The sequence below is a fragment of the Lampetra fluviatilis genome, chromosome 8 (assembly GCF_964198595.1).
Source record: "Lampetra fluviatilis chromosome 8, kcLamFluv1.1, whole genome shotgun sequence".
Lineage (NCBI taxonomy): Eukaryota > Metazoa > Chordata > Hyperoartia > Petromyzontiformes > Petromyzontidae > Lampetra > Lampetra fluviatilis.
The window spans coordinates 8787327-8810450 of NC_136282.1; the positions used below are offsets into that span (position 1 = coordinate 8787327).

At 42.0% G+C, this 23124-nt stretch overlaps 1 protein-coding gene across 2 annotated transcripts in view; it reads left to right on the forward strand.

The window, feature by feature from the left end:
- Positions 1 to 6041: 6041 nt before the first annotated feature.
- Positions 6042 to 23124, forward strand: part of LOC144933833 (potassium voltage-gated channel subfamily KQT member 1-like) — a 69696-nt gene continuing 52613 nt past the window's right edge. The window contains exons 1-2 of one of the 2 annotated variants that reach the window (XM_078859032.1): positions 6042 to 6367; positions 7520 to 8166. In XM_078859032.1, the coding sequence (XP_078715158.1) occupies positions 7802 to 8166 (365 nt within the window). In that variant the 5' untranslated portion in view covers positions 6042 to 6367; positions 7520 to 7801. The remainder of the gene's footprint in view (positions 6368 to 7519; positions 8167 to 23124) is intronic. The other variant, XM_078859033.1, reaches the window with a different exon arrangement.

Consider the following 23124-nt stretch of genomic DNA (forward strand, 5'->3'; position numbering starts at 1 on the left):
GCCTGTGTATTTGACGCTATACATTCAATAAATGCTGGAAATGGCTTCCTAAATGCTGTACGGACTAATAGCAACTCCTAGAACCCGGAAGCCTGGGGCTCTCCCTCCACTGCTTGTATTACCCTCGCACGGCTTTGCTCTGCCCTAGCCGTGCCTCTCTTCTCGAACCCACCAGAGGGTTGCTGGGACCTCTCCACGATGTCTTCCGTGACCCTTGCCCAAGTTCTGCCGGCACACCCGTGCATATTGCTCAACGGCATGTGTGTCCACCGACTGCTCTACAGCAGTCGGTGCTGTCATTACACATGGAGAGATCTTAACTTGTACACGGTCAAACAATTTATGGATCCTTTAACAAGTGTGCAACTTCGGTTACAAAAGGATGTACACCTGCCCTGACTACCAGCTAGACCAAGGTAATAGAACAATGATGCAGGTGATTTGAACGTGGTTGCATATTATCACTAAGATTTTGAGAATTGGAGAGAGGGAGGTGCTCCATGCTTACTAATCCTGAGGGGGTAGTGTTTGGTTATTGCCTCCGACCTAAAGGCTCAAACCTTTCTAAAAAGGGGGTGTTGTAAGCGCAGTGTAAAATAAACCAGAGCACAAGTTAAACGACCAATACCTTGCTTACCTTTGTCCTTCGCATCGCAGTCCTAATCAAGGTAACCAGATTCAACGTGAAGATGAATACGGGTAACATGAGGTACCATATTATTCCCGAGGGTTTCTGGGCAATTGCACAATGCATATAACAAACAAGATCGTTCAAACTTGACTTAAAGCTTTCGTGACTGCAGGAATTAATATTCTTGGGTGTTTCGGTAGTCACGTAGATGGGTTCAAAGAAAACAAAAGTAACAAACTACGACATTTTAATCACAACACAAGCAATCGTTTATTCTGATGACGTTTGCTTGTGATGGAAACATTCGGTTTTTTTCTCAACCGGTCTACGTGACCTTTACCGACCATAAGAATATGAGATCGCGAAAGGTAGAACTCGCTTGGTGTTAATCTTATTCTAACCTGACTCGTTAATGTCTAGTGATTACGCTCCATACTTCTGCTCCATGAAAGTAGTCGGCCTAAGCTCAAGTCTCGGACACTGGCCATGACGGCTGCCAACGTTGCAAGCTCGTAGGTCAGACTTGCAGGTCTTGTGACAAGCAGAGCAATGTGCAGAGGTGTGGACTCGAGTCATGTGACTTGGACTCGAGTCAGACTCGAGTCATGAATTTGATGACTTGCGACTCGACTTGGACTTGCATAACAATGACTTTGTCCCACCTCTGGCAATGTGCGTAGGTTGCAACAACAAAACACCCACACAGGTTGCAGACAGGTTTAGCAGGACTGCAGAGGTCTCAAGACTTGCAGGTCTCGGCACAATCAGTAAGGTTGTACAGATCTCCTGGGCTCACACAGGTTGCAGAGTTGGAAAGGTTGCAAAGCTGAATTGCATTGGGGGTAGGCTTCCAGGGGGTTTGACTGTTACTGACCACGACACTACGGATATCTGCTGTTACTAACATTTTGTGGGTTGAATAACCAGAAGGTTTGAGGCAACCGTTTTCTTTTTACAATTTGCACTTAACACGGAGGTAACGGCCCCTCGCACCTGATATGCTATGGAGGTTACTCTCCAGGCTACTATGCCTCTCACTGGCTAATCTACGAGTCCTCTGTGTGAAGCTTGACTCTTCACTGGTATATAAGCTGGAGCCGACCCTTGCCAGGGGTACGGCTCTGCCCTTGGTTCTTTGGGGACGTCCATAAATGTGACGTCACATCAAAATGTGCAACTTTAAATAAATAGACAACACGATCTACTTGATTTAAATAGACTTTTTAATAAATGTTTTCTCCAACATCAGAGTGCAGCGCCACATTAAATACGCACTACAATGACAATAGTTTAAAGCGATTTGAAGCATTTTTTGCGGGGGAGGGGGGGCAGAGCTTTGTGACGTCATATTTGAGGGGGGTCTGACTCTTTGTGACGGGGGGGGGGGGTCAAATCGTCCCAAATCGCGTGACGTCATTGATGGACGGCCCCTTCAGTCTTCAGCTGGACGACGACTGCCGGGACCGTCCAGAGGGTCCGGCTGTTATACAGAGCCGTGGCTCGCTCCGCCCCGCCCACACCTTCTCGAACCACCTCGGGTGGTGACCAGGGGCGGTTTCTTCATTAGGGCGATTGGGCGACGCACCACCAATGTCATTCAACCACAGAGTCACGCTAGCCGTCACTGTGCCTCTGGATATAGTCCAATCGGCGTCATGCTACGTTCTGTGGAGTACCGCCTCTTTTTGGGCAATTTCCCTCCAGCTGAGAATCGCCCCGAGTGGTCCCATAGACTTAGATTCAAAGAAGTTTTTTTTTCCAAACGGGGGCGCTGCAATGCATTCTCTGGCTTCCGGGAGGGCTCGCCCTAACGTGATTACGTCATCATACGTGCTTACGTCATCATACGTAAGCACGTTTCATCCAACAATATAATTTGTCGCCACCTAGTGGAATCTTTAATAAAATAAACTTGAGTGGTTTGTTTTAATAGTGAGTATAGAAACAAACAAGATGTATTGTAAGAGTCACTTTATTTTTCATTAATATTAAAGAAGTGAAGTTGCCTTTACATGCTTAAGCTGTTAATTTATCCATTGCATGGGTGGACCTTATCCTTATCAATCATCCAGACATTTGCCCCCCCTGAGAGATTTTGCAGGAGCCGCCACTGGTGGTGACCACCCAGCTAACTACGCTATAGAGGGGTTACTGCTATGAAGGGTCGGACGCTCACTTGGGTCTCCGACCACGTGGTTGCCTCGTAAGACGAAGAGCTTCCAGTAGAGCTTCCCGCTTGTAGGTGTTGAGCTTTCAGCTTGTAGAATGCAGCGACCCCGGTCCCTCTCAGGGACCCACCTTATATCCCCCTACGGTCGGGGCCGCTCCGCCCTCTGCCCCGCCCGCCTTCTCGAGCATTTTCGTTCCCTCTCGATCCTTCTCAAGAGCTCTCCCTGGACATGTGATCACCCACTAGGCCCCCCACCTGGGGCCCCCTGTGTAGACACTCCGGATCACGTGTCTACAGGGTCGAGCAGAGTGCCATGGCCCGGGGCAACCCTGCCCCTGGGCTGACACTCACCCACTGCCCCTCGTGGGAACCCGCACCACCAGAGGTCGCAAACGGGTTTTGATTCCTTACCCGTACCCGGCCGCACCAGGGTCGCAAATGGGTACCTGTACCCGGCCGGGTACGGGTACCCGTTCCCTACCCGTACCCTACCCGAAATTAGTGACAAACGGTGACTCACCAGTGACTCACGGTCTACCCGTACCCGGCCGCACCAGGGTCGCAAACGGGTACCCGGGTACGGGTAGCCGGGTATCGGGTAGGGTACGGGTATCGGGTACCCGGTTGCGACCTCTGCCCACCACACGCTGTGCATGGTGCCCGCACTATCCCAGTGCTCACCAAGCCCCGCTAGGGCTGGTGTTACACACAGCCACCCACACGGTGCTGTCCACGATGTAGGAACATCGAACGGCACGGCCCTTCTGGTCCGGCACGATACAGTGACATCCCCAATGTCACTACATATGTATAAATAACAGTTTAATGTTCAAAAAATTTAAATCTCTTATTCTTTCGTGTGGCTGATGTCGATGCAGAGCAACAATAACAATTTAAAATCAGGTGGTCAAGCCAGATAACCGCGTCAGGAGTAGCAAAGTGTATCGCTGTGATGACTCCTTCGTATTTGTGAATCAGGCATATGTTGTATGGTCTGTTCTGGATGGCCACAGTTGCACACTGGGGAGTTTTTAATTTTCCATTAAAAAGGTAAATAAATGCAATTTTACGATTTGTATGGGGCATTGTTGGGAGGATAAGTGGTACCTATGGCAATGAACAGTTTGACTATTGTACCAAAGCAATATTAGCTATCGTGAACATGAAGGCACCTTTCAGCATGGTTCTGCTTAATTACAGTGACCTCAATGCAAACAGAAACGCATTGTAAGCTTCTGACCTTCAGCATATCTTAACAAACACGATTTATCGTTCACTTGGGTTACAATTGCAAGATAGGCATATTGACATAAATAAAACAACAGTGTTACAAATTCTAGCTAAATTCTCTATATTGAAACAGGTGGTTTTGTAAAAAAAACACAAGGGCGATGTGACCTTGAGTAAATCTATGGAATGTTTATGAAGTTGAAATTTTTTTTATGAATCAGCCTTGAGTGGTGTTGCCTTGTCCATCTTTTACATACATTCTTCATGCAACTTCAGGTTCACCAGACGCTCAAACATCTATTGGTCCAGTAAATTTTATTTTATTTGTACAACCTAATCATCAAGCTCTTAAATGTTCACAAATGGGAAAAAAATACTATCCTGTGAAATTCAGAAAGTTTACACAACTTCATCGGCGATTAGGATTGCTTGTAACTCGTGTAGTCTTGGCTTTAAATACACGTTTATATAACTCACAAAGAGGTTCACGTCGAGTGTGCATAGACCTCACTGGGGGAAGACGGCCTAGCTGAGACAGTCCGCAGTCTTCACTTTACTTTGGCATTATTTTGTTGAACTTCTTTCCCACCGTACGTAGCCAACCGTGCTAATCGGAGGTGCGGAGAAAGAACAACAAACTAAACACAAAAAGCGGCTTTGATTTGCTAACCAGTTGCATAAAACACCTTGGGAATATTTTGAACGTGTACCCGTATAGCCCTTTTGTCAATCCTACCTAGATGTGGGCCTCTCCACACGATGTGATTCATGGAGATTATTTGACTTTACTTCACCACGTGGATCAGTATTGGTTGGTGAAAGCGGGGAGCATAGATGTTGGAGCACAATACAGGACAACTGGTTTTACTGTACGACCGTCTTCTGCCCATCACGTAGCCCATCCTATACATCTCAACAATTACAATATTACATTCTGTATGATTTGATGAAAAACACAGCAGTCAGTGCTTCACGATTGTTACAAATCAAAAATTAATCTAGTACAGTACTGTGACATTTCTGCAAATGTACCATAGTTTCAAAGTGTTAGAGCAGTTGTGTTGTACCTAATTATTTATTGGCAGATGATCCTATTAACCAAAAACAATCTAAGCATAACCCATTGCCCCACAGCAGCCTGACACCTGTTTTATGCATGGTGGTCACCTATCGAAGCAACATGCAGGCTCAAGCATGTATCGTTCATAGACATAATAGGCATGGCCTTTTGCAATGTCAGCTCCTTTTTATTATTACACGCTTTTATTTAACTCACTCTGTCTGTTGTTGTCGTTGTTGTTGTTGTATCTTCAAATATTGTAACTCAATTTTAACCCACTTCCCAATCTGGTATCGACTGCAAACTTGATATACTTATATCATACTGATGACAATACTATACTATATTCTATATATAAAAAAAGTATTTTTAAACATTCATTTTTATATATGTTTTGGTTTGGGTCTAATTGTCCACGCTCAACTGACGTTGGCTGTAAATCACCACGGTCCCTTACGTTGTGGCAAGCCTCGGGGCCACTTCCTGGAGTCGTGGAGTTCTGCCATTACGAGTCGGGTACATTTCATTAAAGCGTGTTTAAAAAAAAGTATATTTAAATATTACTTATTAGTCCATGAGCCCAGACCAGATATTTCACTTCTCGGTACCACCTGAGGTGGCATACCATGAGCAGTTATAATTTCTTAATGTGGCCAACAACAATGAATTATGTTAAAACCATTTGAAATGAGTGGGTTATCAAATTCATGTAAAAATGTTGAATTTATTTCGTGGCCAACAGTGCTAATAATAATTCACTATTAGCCATAGACATAGTTTGGTACAGTACGTATGAAGTTTAGCTACTTTAGGTGGTACCAATTTCTGTTCTGGCCCATGGACTACTGGCGGGGAGGAGTTCATAAAGAAGGAGTGGCAACGGGCGGTCTGGTTTGTGGTAACCTCACACGTGTGATTATCCATGCTGCCTTCCCCATTCACTTGCCGTACCAACCCCCGTGTGTTGCAACTGGCACACACAGCAGCGACACTGCTGCCACACCTCTCAATCCGTTCTCGTGGTGCCCAGTTGTTGCTGGTTTGAGAAACCAACGACACTTACGGATTTATCTAAAAGCCCTCCCACCCCGGTTTAAACAAAAAAAAGAGCTGCACGTTTTTTTTCCCCCTTTCCATTCTGGACAGTGGTATTTAAACAGCATGCATTAATAAAACATTGCACATGGATCATGTGCCGTGGAGGCCCTCGTGATCACCGCTTCCTGCCTATCTGCAGTTAATGAAAGGAGGCTTAATCAATTCAGCACTGCCAAAGGTAAGCTTTGTAAAAACTTGTTCATATGTTCTGTAATGTTTTGCTGTACATGAAATACACGGTGTTGTATGTATTGTGATGGTTGTGGTTATTTACATATACAAGTGTTGTTGTACACTTTATTTTTACACGAGTGCTTTTGTGCAACTGTGTTTTGATATTTCCGGTCCGAGATGAGAGCATGTGCTTACAGTTAAGATGGTTGTATATTTAAATCCCGGTCGGACATTGACTTAATCAGTATGGATCTGGGGGTTTATAATTTAAGTACTACTTTTTTTGGGAAGTCTATATCGGTTATCCTTTGTGGGTAAGCACAAACCGAGCATAGGAATGTCTAGAATGTCCACCGATAACTGCGAGAGTTGTAAACAGGAAATTGGCATGACCCCCATTCTTGTTTGAATGGGAAACCGCATTGGCTTTTTGATTTGTATCTTTCCTGCAAACACATCGAACAACAAGGCGTATAGAAAGTTATTGTTACAGAGTACTTGAGCATGCGTTAAGTGTTAATTGTATTAAAAGTACACGAATTGTAACGCACTAATTGCGGTGTATTAAAATAGATTTGCAACGTGTAGTTATAATGAAACTGATTCATGTGGACATGTTGGTGGGGTTTGGGACACCAAAAGGGCGTTAAATTCTGGCACTTGTTACGTTTACAGATTCATGGCAGAAACATTGAAAACATCTTGTTGTAATGTTGGGCAGCTTGTATATATCAAGAGCACGTTGAGACAACACTCAGATCATGATTTGAAGGCTATTTTATAGAGTAAAAATCCAGCTTGTTGTGGTTCATTTCATGCTTTGCAACATAAAGGCAATTTATGAGAAGCATAAATTGTTTTACATGTGTAAGAAGTGATCAATAATAAAAACATGTTACGATTCGTTTGTATTTTCATCATGGCATATGGAAACTAATGCACACCACTTATGCGTTTTCATTTTGATTGTAACGTAGTCGGTTACATAAAAATGAAACGGGATATGCCTGTTCAGCTGGTGCATTGAAACCTACCCCAAACCAAACACCGTATCTGTACTTTAATTGACACTTCTAATTAATTCAGTACTGGTAAATGTTTAAAAAATTCTTCCGTTGATGGCCTTTCTTTCCTTTGTGTTGTTTTTCCATGCGAGACTACTCCACACCAGGACTTCACACCCAGCCATCTCTGCCGCTCCGATGTGTATGTATGGTGCGAAAGAAGCACAACACACGTACAGCAAAACCACGATTGCAAAGCAAGTTTATGTAAAACATCTTCAACTACTGTAACTTGAAAAATCATCCAACGACAAGCAACCATATTCCCAAATAGGACCATTGCAATTCCACCGTTTTACTAATACTTTTTAAAAAATCAAATTATATATTACCTGGACTAAAAACCAACAAGAGCCACCACCGTTCGTGTAAAAATGTCACACGGAAAGCGAAGTTCTTCTCACAGAGGGCCAGCCCGGGCCATTCAGGAGGCCACCTCCGTGGAGAGACTGCAGGTGCCAGTGTCACCTGTGCGCCTGGAGATGTCCGAGACCGCCAAGACGCGAGTCGGCGAGGCATCTTGGGACGACATGCTGGGCCCGGGCCAGGGCCAGCATGTCGTCGAGACGACGCCGCAAGTGGCTCTACATGGCCTGCCCCATGACCCCCGCAGAGGTCGCCGCGTGTCCACGTACAGTCATCTGCTGATGTGCGGACGAACCTCCACCATCCAGTCCCGTGTGTATAACTTCCTGGAGCGGCCCACCGGCTGGAAATGCTTCCTCTACCACTTCTCTGTGTGAGTACTGAGAGATACATGCATGGGCACCCAGGGTCACGGAAGGGGATGTGTTGTTGTGTGCATTAAAACTCGTACATTTTCCATTGCGCCAAGTGGTTTCTCATGTCCGGTGCTTGTGGCAATCAACCTTCTGAACCTAGCCCGCAAGCCATCCGGCTTCCCATTGTTGCAAATCTGTGTCCATCCATGAAGAGGTTATTGCATTAAATTAACTTTTTATGCGTTGAGTGGTTAACAATGTGAGACATTGTGCTGGTTGCGGGGTGGCATAATGACTGGGGAATGAGAAGTGCTATTTTTTATTATTTAAAAGTAAATTATAAAATAAACACGTGGACTTAGACAATGTTCAAAGCCGTCTATTGTGCCAAAATGTGTTTTTTTATTTATGCTTACATATCGTTTTGCAAGAATTACGATAGTTTTATCATTTGTAACCTTTTTCAACAAAAGCCGTCCTGTTGAATGCCTGTTTACATGTGGGGGGTGTGCAGGGGCAATGCATGGCCCACCTCCTATCCATTAACATATTCCTGTGCTTTCATGATATTGAGTGTAATGTAATGATTATGAAGTAAATGACGTGCTAGTTCAGCCAATTTTCGCACACCCACTGCTGGATGAAGGGCTGGACATTTGACCATACTTCACCATGCTGGTCAATAGCAGGTTAGTGAAGGCTGAGAGCATAGTCATGGGTCTTAACACGACTGTATTTTGTTGTACAGTACTGCCTTTTGCTGCCCATAATGTAGCCCCACAGCAACCTAAACAACCCACCGTGCATGGTGATCAACTATCCAAGCACTATTCAGGGCTGAACCTTGTTCAGCTTTTGAGATCTGATTAAGTTGGACGCATTCCGAATTATTTGGTCATCGGGGAAACATTTTTTAGCTTATTAACTATACTGAGGAACACTTCAGCGCCACACATGTTTTAAATAAACAAACTCTGACACCTTAAAAACATGATTCTGTAAAATGGTAGATAGGTCATGTTCATACTGAAATGTTACACATAGCAGTGCCACGCAAATGCATTGTAAGTATTAGTTAATGGAAATATTAACTTTATTTTGTCCTTGTATCTATACATGGTGCAGTTCTTTAATGGGAAGGCAACTGTGCCATGTGAGCGACATTTCCATACTGAACTTTCACAAAATAATGTTGATAGGAGATGGCACGTGGGTGTAAATTTATAAGCTGATGTTTGCCAGAATACCATGATAAGGCATCTTCAAAAATGCAGAAATTTTAAGCGCAACATTGACTTATTTTAAGTCTCATTTTCAAATACCTGCATAAATGTGCTACACTTGCTCATGAAATGTGTTTCACTTGATCAGCTAATGTAGATGCGGATTTCAAGTGAGGACTGATACCTCAGGTTTCTCTCCGAGGCCAGCTTGTATACGCGGTAACTAATTTGCTGGGTAGGTGCTTAAATCGGTATTAAACTAGCTATGTCAAATAATGCATAGCTTGTGTAATTATTTTGTAACGAATGGGAATATCTTGAAACCTTCAACGTCCGATTGTGTTGGTGGTAATCGTAAAGGGCAAGTAATAAGGTGACTATAATTATTGAGTGGTGTTCGGGAAAGCTGTTTAACTCAGAGGAAAAATGTAGTGGGACTGTCTCATTTCGAGAGGAGAAATCAGATTTGAGCCTAGGCTATTTTTGTGAATGTAACCAAATGTCAGTCCGTGTAGACCAAGATAATATCAATGTGTGCGTGTGGTTGTAATGTGAACGTGAACTGAGTGGACTAGAATTGAGTCAGTGCAGTGATTTCAGCATCACAATTAACGATGACGTAATACAGTGGCGCGAATGAATGAAGGTTGTCATTAGCAACAACACTAATAATAATGCCCTTTATTTGACCATAACAGCCACACTGAGTCTCAGCACTGTTCACGAGGGTCCTGCAAAAAACCCCACAATTAATACAAATAAGGCCTGAGGATAAATAATGAACGTGCTCCCCATGAGCACGTTGCTGTTGTGAGTAAGCCAATGTTACAGTGAAGTGCAATTCCAAGAGGGAGGTCTCCAGATTGTGAAGTGCTTTGGATCTTTTTATCTCCATTGTCCAAAACTCGAGGTTATTTGTGCTTTTGCACCACTGCCAGCGCAGTATATATTATCATATATTTTGTAGATTAGTGATTGCATTTGTTTTTGTACTCGGTCACATTCACAGGGTGGTGATACCTTAAATCTGCGCCATCTCATCTTTAAAATAAAGCGGTGTTAAAACAGTTGTGCCATGGTTAGGGCACCACGCCATGAACCGAGCAACCTGAGTGATTTCCAACCGTGGCTAACATTGGTGGCAAGTGATAACGAAACCAGACCTGGGTTGGCCACCCCCTATACAAACCCACATTTACCAGTGAGAAGTATGGACAAACAACTGCCATGACAGACACCTCATTAAGAGGTCTTCGTACACCAGTAGATTCATACAAGGCTGTGAATTATTGAATCTTATTTTCTAAAGATAAATGACTAAATCATACTTTAATACTATAAAAGGGCAGAGTGATTTGCAATATGTTCTCCTTTAAGACCTATTCAACCAAACAGGTGTGAAAGACGTACATGAAACGAAGCATATACATGTCATAGTCTGAGTGCTCTTAACAAAGCAGACCCTTGACTTATGTGTGCAACCAGTCGGGCTCCAAGTGGTGTTGCTGTGAACTGGCTAATATGGTAGTGCGACCTCACGTTGCTGAGATTGAATTCAAGCCTGAAAAGGTATTGTGACCATAAAGAATTGCATACTGCCTCTGGAAGAGTTTAAAGTCATCCTGAAGCAAATAAACACTTAGCAAAAAGTGAGTGCAGAAAAATTGTGATTTTTTTTTTTACAATTTAGAGGCTGACCAACCATATTGGAAAGCCACATTTTGGAAAGACCTTGCTACCATAAACTACAATCGCATTGTGATACGGTAAAAAAAGCTGATAATACTTTTTATAGACTATGAATTGTTTTACTTCGTGCAACTTTGTCTTCCAGTCATCACACTAACAATGTGTGTATGTTGAACGTCTTTCATACCGTACGAAAGACGTTTAGAAATGCTAAGTATGAACCAGCTACACTGAAATTGGAGGACTACGAGGGTAGTCAGGCAAGGAGATAGGGTATCACCAAAATTTGGAGAATTTAAAGAGATGAACATGAATGGAGAAATTATTGTCCTCATATTTGCTGATGACATGGTCATTTACAAAGAATGGAAATTCATTACGGGAAATGTTTTAATAATGTAATAAAGAGGGCTGTGCCAAGATGAGTTCAAGATAAATAGGAGCAGAACAGGTCATGTACAACAGGTTTGCTATACAAATGAATATATACTGAAGGAAATATATTGGAAAACACATCAGAGTATGATTGCCTACGACAATTATTGAAGGCAGACCAGGATCAAAATGATGAACGCAAGCGAGAGTAGTTTTATTTACTTTTATGGAAAACTGAATTGATCATGGAAAGCAGCATATCAGTATGCTTTGAGAGGAACAGTACCTCGGAGCAGATAATAATTGAATCACTACATACTACGTGCTATGACTTTGATTACTTGCGTGGACACTTACAAATGAAATGAAACGAAGTTTAAATGCGTGCAAGAGAAGTCTGGAGGGGGGGGGGGGGGTATTCTTGCAACTATGTTGAGAGACAGGAAAACATGGATCAGAGAACACATGCAAATTAGTGACACCATATTTATTGTTAAGCAAATGGACTTGGGAAACGACACATTCCTAGAATAGATGGTGGCCGATGATCAACTCACAACAGAATGGGAAAGCAGAGAACACACCCAAGAAGGTGACTGCTACAGAGATTGAGAAATGAGATCAGCTCATGTGCAAGGAATTGCATGGACCATTGCCTCGCGAGAACACGAGGGATGGCAACGACATTGTTAGACTTTCATACAGCAGTAGATGGATCATGGCTAATGATCATATTGAAACGCGTTTGCAAATGTGAATAGTCATCTTGGTTCTTTCGGTAAAGTCACGTAGAAGGGAAATAATAAAATAATAAAAATAAAACATAATAAAATAATTCTCACGACGTTTCGGCCACAACGCAAGCAGCCGTGCTCAGGTGAAGAACAAGTCAGGTGAAGAACAAGTCTTCCCGACAGACTTGTTCTTCACCTGAGCACGGCTGCTTGCGTTGTGGCCGAAACGTCGTGAGAATTATTTTATTATGTTTTATTTTAATTATTTTATTATTTCCCTTCTACGTGACTTTACCGAAAGAACCAAGATGATGAATCCCTGCAGTCACGAAAGCTTTAAATCGAAATGTGAATAGCATACATGGTGCTTTGTTTCTATAAGCAAGACCTTGTATATGTTTAGGCATGCGGATGTTTAAGATAATTGCTGCCTTTGCCTGATAAGACACACTCCCCCACATAACTATAGCAATCCCCCACACCCCCAATAAATTTGGCCGACATTGCAATGCCAGATATGGTTGTGCATCTTTTTTTTTACATTCGTGGAAATGATAGTGATGCAGTTTGGAACAAAACGTTTAAATATTTTAACTTGGAAAGAATTGCCTCACAGATAGCCACGTGTTGTTTTTGTTACACACACGAGAGCGAGCAGAGGACAATTTGATATCAGTAACTCTGTTGGTGTAAAATGTGCTCGTTAAATAGCAACCCATGCGCAAAACACATGGTGGATGTTGTGAAATATGCAATACTGTACTGTGCAAACACTTACAGTATTATAAGCAAATACAAAAATTCATAATCCATGGACATTTACCATGGCTGAAATCTATCTAATGGATAATTCTGTGCACTCTATAAATGAATCGTTCTACAGATAAACACGTTCCGTATATACTGTGTAATGCTCTGTCCCGCTACTCAACCCTCTCTCAGATAGGGCACTTTGTTCCCTTTACTTTGTTTCCCTGACTTATCAATGCTTGGCTTGATAGGGTTCCGTGGCATTGGCTGTGCTGGTCAGCATATATCTCAGGACGCCAGGACATTTAAAACAAACTGCAATATCATCTTGTGAAAACCCAAAAGGTAGATAATGAAGCATATTCATATCTGCTTCTAAATTCTATTCATTTTCCCCCTTCTCGTTGTTGTACTCGCAGTACATCAAGTACCCTGTGCTATATAATGTGCCATATATGATTCATATAGACAAGGGGGGGAGATGAGGGATAAACAGAAATATTGCGAGTTATTTGGCAGTGTTGTCAACAGCCCAGTAATCGTTGTGACAGGGGCAGTGTGAAGATCTGCAGAAGTACAGTGGTGGGGGATTGTGGCCAAGCTCATCGTCGAACTGAATTGGAGTACAGCACGGAATTCCTAGGACGTTGGGCACACAGTCTCTTGCCACACCAGCTTTGTCGTTCTGAACATATTGAGCTCAATAAGTATTAGCTGGCGTCAGAGTACAACATATCGGAACAAACTATGGCTTTGGATGATGCGGACATTTTTTGTTGCCAGAAGATTGACACTTTGCAAGCAGTTACTCTTGACACTAAATGTTTGATGTGGAGTTCAGGAATTGATAGATAACCTTTTTAAATATATAAAAAAAAAACAGGCTGTGCGTTTTGCTTATTAGCACGGTTGGTTACGTACGGTGCAAAAGAGATTCAACATACATTACCAACAGGCTGAAAAGAAAACATGAAAAGCTATTCTAGACAGCTCATAGCTTTATTTATATGCCTCTTGTACATCTGCATTTTAATCATGACAGAAAATATTATTATGCGTGAGTGCACTCTCACAAATAATATAATAATGCATGTTGTACATTATGATTGTGTAGGTTATTGTGGTTGTTTCGGTTAGCTCTGCGATGTGTTTTCGGGTTATACCGTGTTGTCGTCCACTTTTGATGTTTTGCCGGACACATTGGAAGCTTCTTCCCAGTTCCAGAAGCTCCCAAGCACATTGAGCCAAAAGATCAGTCATCATTCGGAATGGCAAGCGGTGCAACCCGAAAACAAATAGGAGACAAATGTCTGTAACGGTTTAGAATGTTGAAGATTGTTTCGCTCACCATGATGCGTTTTCGTAAGCAAAACGAATGCGTTGGGCCAACAAGTAACCATCAAATAGACTTTGGCACATACCCTTGAATTTTTATTTTATGTTATGTTAAGTATGGTGTGACATCTGGTCGGCTGCCTCGGACAAAGCAGTGAGATAATCCATGAAGATGCAGCTCTGAATTATACATGAAGCTTACAAACTGCAATAAACCCTGTTATTTTAGCTCTTGTTTATTGTGCATTTATAACTTTAAATAATTAACGCATCAGGAGTACAGCAATTGGGTTTTGGAAACATTTTGTGATTACATAGTGACATAGCAATTAAATGCAAAGTTAGGTCTAAAAGAACGTGTAAGTCTTGCTTTGCAATGAAAGGCCAACGATTTTAGTTTACATCATGTACGTTTTCCCTACATGCATATGGTAGACATAGATTGCTTATAACATTAAAAATAGTGCATTGCATGGGTTTTTGTGGAATTAGATGTTTGATTTTGGGAGAAATGCAGCTTTCTATCCGGGTGTTGGTTAACTTGCAAAATTAATTCATTTAATATTGACGACTATTTAATGTTCAGCCATTTTAAAATCTGCTGCTGAAGGAAGGCCACAATATGCCACCATAAATTCTTGGCGATTGTTTGACCATATTCCACCACATGAGTCATTGCAGATGATGGAAAGCCAGAACTCACTGGTCACTGATAATAGCTGTGGCTGGTAATGGGACACAGAGAAAAGTGGGTTCATAACACAGTGAGTTATAAACATTGTGCCAACACTGACCTCCATCCCCCTCGTGTCACCGAATAAAAACTATGTTTTTCTCCAAAACGCAACAATAGAGCATTAATATAGAAACCAATACAACATTAATGCAAGCATTTATCATGAATACAATAAATGTCGAATGGGTCAGAGCATGCTATGTTTTATATATTTTAAAAATGGTTGCATAACATTATTTGTTTGCACTTGTTTACCCAGCAATGCCTCGCTGAGTTTCAAGACTCTTATTTTCAGAAGGGTCCGGCCAAGTTTTTGAAGTAGGGGAGCGGTGTTGCCGCTGCGTGTAAGCCAAATTGGGTAATTTGCAGGTAATCTTTTAGCATTGGGATGTTTGACCGATAGCAGTTGCAGTGTGTGTTCTTGAGGTGTGGGACGAAACTGGAAAATCCAAAGGAAACTCCCGCAGAATGGTCGGAGAACATACAAAATCCATGCACAAAGGAGTCGGGAGTCGAACCCAGGTCCTCATGCGTGGGGCACACGTGTTACCTCTGCGCCACCCGGCAGCCCGTATTTTGCATATTATTATATTTGTATTTCTTATTTCACAAATTGAAATAAACCAATTAGAGATATGCAGCAGTTATAACTTGAAAGTATGTATTTGTAGTTATTTATTTTTAATCCAGTCACGTAATGTGTATATAGTACTGTAGTGCTAAACCACATTGGGGATATGGATTGAATTACTTATTGGTGAAATGTAATACAAGATCAATAAACGCTGTTTCCCATGCCTGGTTTCTAACAACAAGCAATAACTTACAATGTTTGATTTGGTCATGTTTGCATGATTTAAACATGTTAACTTGTGTTATAATGTTTTGGGTTCCTTGTGTATAAAAATGGAATTTTGCATGCCGTACATGTTTTAGTTTTTGGTTTAGGTTATGAACTAAGACTCGGAACAAAACGAAATGGAGATGTGCAATACAATTCTACATTGTGATTAAGTCAACCTCTTCTCAATGGGAGGGTAACTCCTCTGCTGTTGCCCCGAGAGCATCCAAAACACACCATGGCCGTACATTGTGTCCAACTCCCTGCCCCTTTCATTCAACTTCCGACTCAAAATCATTCACCCCTCATTTGCCTTGTACAAAACTCACTGTCGTAGTTTTGTGCCCAAATGATAGCCATAGCCCTCCACCACCTGACAAGATTGTCCCATTTACAAAGGTGTTGTTTATATAAGTGCCAACGTACTGATCAAATTCTGAGCAATAAAGCTCCTCGGTCGGCGGGTTAAGACTTATTCATGACTGAATTTAACATCAACCTTCAACGTTCAATTCAAGCTTATTTGAGCTTCATCAGGTAGTCAACTTGGAAATACAGGGCCACTACTATTGTTGACTTACCACAATTTGATACTCATTTCATCAATCCCAAGGGGGTGAAATGTTGAGCTTACATTGAATTGGGATGGAACTTGAAGCATTTTTGCATGCTATAAAAACACGGCACCTCCACCAGGTGAAACGTATGTATGGATACAAGTGCAGCCCTGCAACTACCTGCTCACACCATTGTTGGTGGAATGACCAGCACTAGAGAGCACATTTACAGTCCCACTATACTTAGAAAATTATGCAGTAAAAATGTCCTCATGAAAACTTTCAGGAGTACGCAGAACATCTTTCCACCCTTCTATTTATGCCGAACATTGAACCGTGAGCTTCAAGGCACTTGCAACTCAGATGGTGGTCTTCTTCTTTCGTACGGCTGCTGATGTAGTTGCAGAGCAACAATGACAATTTCACATTCAGGTGATCAAACCCAGACAACGGCGCCATGAGCAGCAGAGTGTGTGTATCGCTGTGATGTCTCCTTCGTTTTTGTGAATTTGGAATATTGTGTGGTCCGTTCTGGATGACCACAGTCGCACATGGGAGAGTTTTTAATTTTCCGTTTGTGCATCGGGTATCCGCATCTGCCATTATTTGTGTGGATGCGATTTAGGGTGGACCATTAGTTTTGCGGAAGATGAAATCGAGGGGTCTTTTGCATTGGGTCTTTCACAAGGTGTTTGTGAGTTATTTTGAACTCCATTCAGCTCTCCAAGCTTCATCAAGATTGATTTCGCATTGTTTAAGGTTAAGTTCTTGGGTCCAAAAGGGCTTGCGTGACTTGAAGTGATTACGAGGGACGTTTTTGAGATCCTGATGAATGGTGGTCATATAATCTTACAATTTGACAAGCCTGTACGTCGGATCATTGTGCATGCAAGATGACTTGCTCTCATTGCTTAGCCAGCTGTTATGGCTTTGTTGAAAACCATGACGATGTCGGCCATACATCTATTTGAGCCTTTGCTTCTGCGTATGTAAGGACGGAGGTTTTTTTGTTGCTCCCCCTTCTTCACTGGTGCACCTAACTTTTGCTCCGCTCTGGAAAACAAACAACACTTGAGGCACCTCGATGTCCTCGCCGCTGCTCCCGTTACGCGAAGGCACACGGTGGTCGTGCTAAACATTGCCATCATTAACATTTCCAGTACGCACTGTGTCGTCCAGCACATTTCACACTCTGTCGACTCTCTGGATTATTTGTTGACAGGTTGCCAATATTCAAGGGTGTGGGAAGGTGCATGCACCCTTGGAATAAGCTCCTTTAATGCCACAAGCGTTTGACATTTTGCAGCAGTAAAAAAGTTGTCTTGATTTGAGCCACTGTCAAACTAGGATTATGTATGTATGTTGAACTTGTTTCGCAACCGTGCTAATCAGAGGTCCTGAGGAAGGACAACAAACTAAACACAAAAATCAGTTATAAAGAAATGAGTTTTCAATCTATATTTAAAAAGGTATAGTTTCAGTGGCTCCATAATATCGCAAGGAAGAGCGTTCCAGGTGGACGCAGAAGCGCATCTGAAAGCGCGCGATGCAGTGACCGTCTTTGTTTGATGGCTAAGCCAAAAGCCGCTGCGAGGATGACCAGAGTTCGCGTGATGGTTTATACTCCTTTACGAGATCAGCAAAGTATTGTGGTTCATTTGTGGCAGGCACTTTGTGTGTAATGAGTACGACCTTGTAATGTATTCGTTCGGCAATCGGAAGCTACAACCATACATTTCTTCACTCCATTAGCTTTTGGTGAACATCCTCTCTGGAAGGCAGTTGAGATGAGGTACTAGGTGGATTATAACATCGAAGGGGAATGGATTGCCAACGACTGATGATAACGATGATTTTACAACACGTTTAAAAAATGCCGAAGGTTGACCTAAAAGAGAGAATACAATTTAAATCATAGCTGGGCTATTTTGCTCTTGCTTTGTAAGATGAATATTTTTAAATGCCCGTAACAGTGTAGGCTAATATTGCCTTAGCTCCGACAGTGCAGCATGTCGGTGTAAATGTAACTCGTATTCTTACGTGAAACATGGGAAGGTATGATTAATTTGCTTCATGGTGTTTACTTTATGCAGACATACGCTTTGCAGGTGCACAATGCACAAACGAGGTAACTCGTCACTTTGTTTGCTATGATTAACGAGAAAAGCAGCTGCTACAAGTAGCCAGTGCAGTATTACTATACGGATTATCGTGAAGGACTTGAACTAATAAGCCAACCTAACAAGTAATGTAATTCAAATGTTGGCCTTGGATTAAAATAAAAAATACAGTAGTCCACGCTCAAGACTGTGTTTGGTTTAGGTTTTACATACAAATGAAAGCCAAAACATTAAGTGTAGTCAAGGTGCAGCCCCGCAATAGCTTGCTTACACCACTGTTGGTAGTAGGGTCTCCACTAGAGAGATCTCTAGAGAGCCCCACTCGAGAAAATCTGGCCTACACTCCCACAGCGAGTCACACTGGGTTGAAGGTGAAGGTGCCCACGTGTTAAACCACCGCACGCTTCCTGCCTACAGACGAACTGTGGTGCGCCCAGTTGTTAATACTAATGCTGGGTGGACAGATTCTGGGATTTAAGTAACTTGCCCACTTCTTTAACGAACCGGAAACCTAAATTTCGATTTAAAGCTTTCGTGACTGCAGGGATTCATCTTCTTGGTTCTTTCGGTAAAGTCACGTAGAATGGAAATAATGAAATAATAAAAATAAAACATAATAAAATAATTCTCACGACGTTTCGGCCACAATGCAAGTAGCCGTCCTCAGGTGGAGAACAGGTCTGTCGAGGAGACAGACGGAAACCTCTAGATTTGTAAGTCTGTTGTGCTAACCATTGCACCATAGCAGCATCCTTAGAGTGGAGTATCTTCATTTATTTCGTAGCATCACAATTGATTTGCAACCTTGTAACCTTTTCTACTTCATTTTGTTTAAAATAAAAGTGAATACTTTGTATTTAATTTATTTCCATAATGGCATGGGCTGCAAAAGTCTTATTGGATAAATATAGCACTTTGCGTTGTTTTTTAGCCTTGGGTACTGATGCAACCTTTGACAAGTTGTTCGTTTCGCTGTTTGTGTTTAAGCGGGCTTCCTTTGTCAGACATCCACAAACGCCTCACCTGCCAGGGCAAGGACATCAGAACAGACCTCCCAGGCCACCCTTTTCTCGCCGAGCTCGACAATAAAGGGCACCCAACAGTTGCCGCTTCACGTCATGGCGTGTCCGGTTATTTAACGAACCAAAAAATTGTCACTGGCAAGGGAAAACTGGAAATATTTTTTAAAATATTAAATAATAATAATTCTTTGTGGAAAAGACATCTAAATATAAAGAGTCCCCTAGTGATTTCTGATTTCTTCCTTTTCCTCAATTGTGATGTTTTTTGATATCGCATCTCCAATTGTTATTTTGGTCAATGGTGACATTGGTGATGTATTTTTTTTATCTGCTGCATTCAAATGGAAAATAGTGCACTTTGTTTAACTTTGAAGAATGACACGGCCCAAATTTCTTTCAGATGGTAACCTTTCATAAGTGTCCTTTGTTTAAATAAATTTATATAAATACTGTATCATGAACAAATGGTCCACTTAACAAGGAAAAGTAACACATGTACTGGCCCAGTAAACGTGTGACATTGGATCAATGTTTGTCCGATAATTCAAACCACATGCTGTTAGCCGAGTGTTGACATGTTTACTGGGTGCTTCCTGGCGCTCGCGATGAGAATGTCGAATTTTCACGAATTGCTCAATGCTGTAGAAACCGTATTGGTTCGTCTTCACTGATGCTCACTGACAAGTGTGGTGAAGTATGGTAAGCCAACCCCCATCACTGACATGGGAAGGCCTTCAATCTAGCAGTAGATTAACAAATTGTTGTAAATGATGATTAATTGTATTTATGATATAACTTTAAATTGAAAAGTATTGTCTTTAATCACAGCAGAGTAATCAATTGCAAATGTTCAACACTGCAGTAGATACAATTGTACAACGCGAGCCTCCCTTACTGTACGGAGCTATATTCTCTGTAGGAATTGTCCTTGTCTTGTATCTGTTCAAGACTGAGGTTTGGACACAGTGTGTCCCCTAGATACCGAGCTCATTCAGTGGTGAGGCAGGAGACCCCCAGCATGATATCCGTGTATTTATTAAAACCACATTAATTTCACGAAGTGCAAATTTAGCCTAGTTCATGTTGGTTAACGTTATTTTAGAGTGCTCAACAATTCATATGACTGTATAAAAATACAGTTAGCATAATATGAAGGTTAAAAAAGATAACGTAAAATATTATTCGAACTTACTTGGCCTGTAAAAATATCAGGCCAATTCTGGCATGCATAATCTCGTGGTACAACACTCAACAAGGACTGCCTGGCATGCAATATTTCTGTGTAGCATGGGGATGCAGCATCTAACAGCACGTCAGCATTGCTGAGTACACTATTACAATTTTGAGCTTAAGAAGTGCAATTTCCATTTTTCCCAAAAAAAAAACACTCCATTATATGTGGGGCGCCTTTTTTTGAGACCTCTGCACATTGCATGGTAGGGGTAGCCAATTGGGGAACAGGGTGTAAGGCCTTTAACTGTTGTGGTCTGCCCATTGAGCCGTATGTATTCACTCACTCATGCATTAGCTCCTCACAATTGGCCAAAGCCACCGTTTTTCCAGCTACATTATTTATTAGCTCCCCTCCCTGCTACAGCTGCAAGCCCACCACTGCATTGACAATTCCATCCACGAATCGGACAAGAATGAATGAATTGCACATTTCGCACGGATTATTATTCATGCACGTTAATTTTTGCGTAGATTAGTTTTTCTCATTGTGTCATATTTGTTTTTGTTCAATGCAGACGAGCAGATAATACTGCAATGACGTAGCAGTACAGCGAGGCTCAGTTCTGCATTTATTGCAATTGGAGTGTGTTACTTATGGCAAGTGAATGTTGCTGTGAGAGACATGGGTATGCCACTGTTACACAGAAGTAACATGAATATAAAATGGCTTTATGTTGGAAGTGACACTGAAAATGCTTGACATTGTTACGGGTCAAAATGTCAGAGAGCTTGGTTGCAGGGTGTAGAGTGGAGGACTAATATAATGGTAGGCCTCTTTTTTAATCAAGAAAAACAGCACACTTTAAACACCCAAATATATAAACTTGGTTGTTTGGGGGCGCCTGCGTCGCCTCCCAACAACCTCGTATTCATCACTGAAAGATAAAGTTGTGCGCTTACCAACGCAATGGAACGTCTGTCCCTGCGACTTGTTGATTGTGATAGCGTATGCGGGGAGAATGGGAAATTGTCGTCGTCGCAAAACAAATGGCAAAGTCGTGTCGGTGGGGACCAAGTCTATTCTGGGAATCAACACCGAATCGCCTCGTTCTCTCTTTCTCTCTCAAGCGTTCATCATAGACAGATAGAGAAAGTTTTTTTTATAATATAAATATCATTTTACATCTGGAAGACTTAACTGAAAACGACATTTCGTGTGAAATTTCTCTCGTTAAGTAGATGTCCTTGCTGGGGGTTCGGTTCGATGCGGATTTTCACCTGTTTGGGTTTGCGGGATCGAGATAAGGCAACACAGAGCTGCTGGCCATGCGAGAAGACCGCCGTCTATAGATCGATTCCAACGTAATGGAACGTCTGTCCCTGCTCCTCCGTCGTTCATGCACGGGGCATGTAGGTGTTTGCAGCGCTCCCTGCATGAAAACGACGGGAAGTGCAGCGTTCATCATATTCATCACAGATAAAGTTGGGCGTCGATAATTATAATTAATATACATATACACAAGGTGCTACTTATTGAAAAGTAGAAATGTTCGCTGTTCATTATCTTATGCTGAAATGTCACTAATTGTATTAATAACAAATCACATTTGTGAAATGCATTTCAATATCAGCATCAGCCATGTTCTCTCCACTGCTGGGCCAAGGCCCTCCCCAAGCCATCGCCATCCCTCATGATGCAGAAATCCAGTCTAGCTCCTGCAATGAACTGATCGATCTCTTCGTTCAATCTCCGCAGTGGTCACCCTGTCAGATTGGGGGGGGGGGGATAAACTCTCCTCCCCCCTTGGCTGCCACTTCATAGTCAGCCTCAACCATTGCCCACCATCCTTTCCAGCGATGTGTTAGGCACAAGCCCACTTTGCTTTTCTTAAAGTAAATGAGCAGACATTAATGCCTTAGTCACATATTAATCTCTCCGTGGAAAAAAAACCACACGCATTTCTTACACAACCGTGTAGCTGATGGGTCGTGTAAGGAATATTTTTCTATTTTTTACGTGGATAAATGGATTTGTGAAGGAGACATTATCTACGTCTTTATTTTTGTTATATATAATCTTAACAACAACGCGAATGATTATTAATATTTTAAGTAACTTTTCCTCAGTTAATGTCTCTAATTTTTGCATGCATGTATATTGAACTTATTTCACACTGTACCGTATGTTTGTTCTCTGGTTAACATGTTCCTCTTTCTGTATCTTGGTGTCAATTCAAACATGTTACCACTCTATGTACCACTCCATGCTTTGTACACTTCTCAGCTTTTGTTATATTTTCTTTACCGCCGTCGTCCGCGTTTACGATCTACTGTCAAAACGTTCTTCTCTTTAGACACATTGTTCTCTGAAATGTTGTTACTCCCCAATAATGAATGACACACGCCTCGAATTCGCTCAT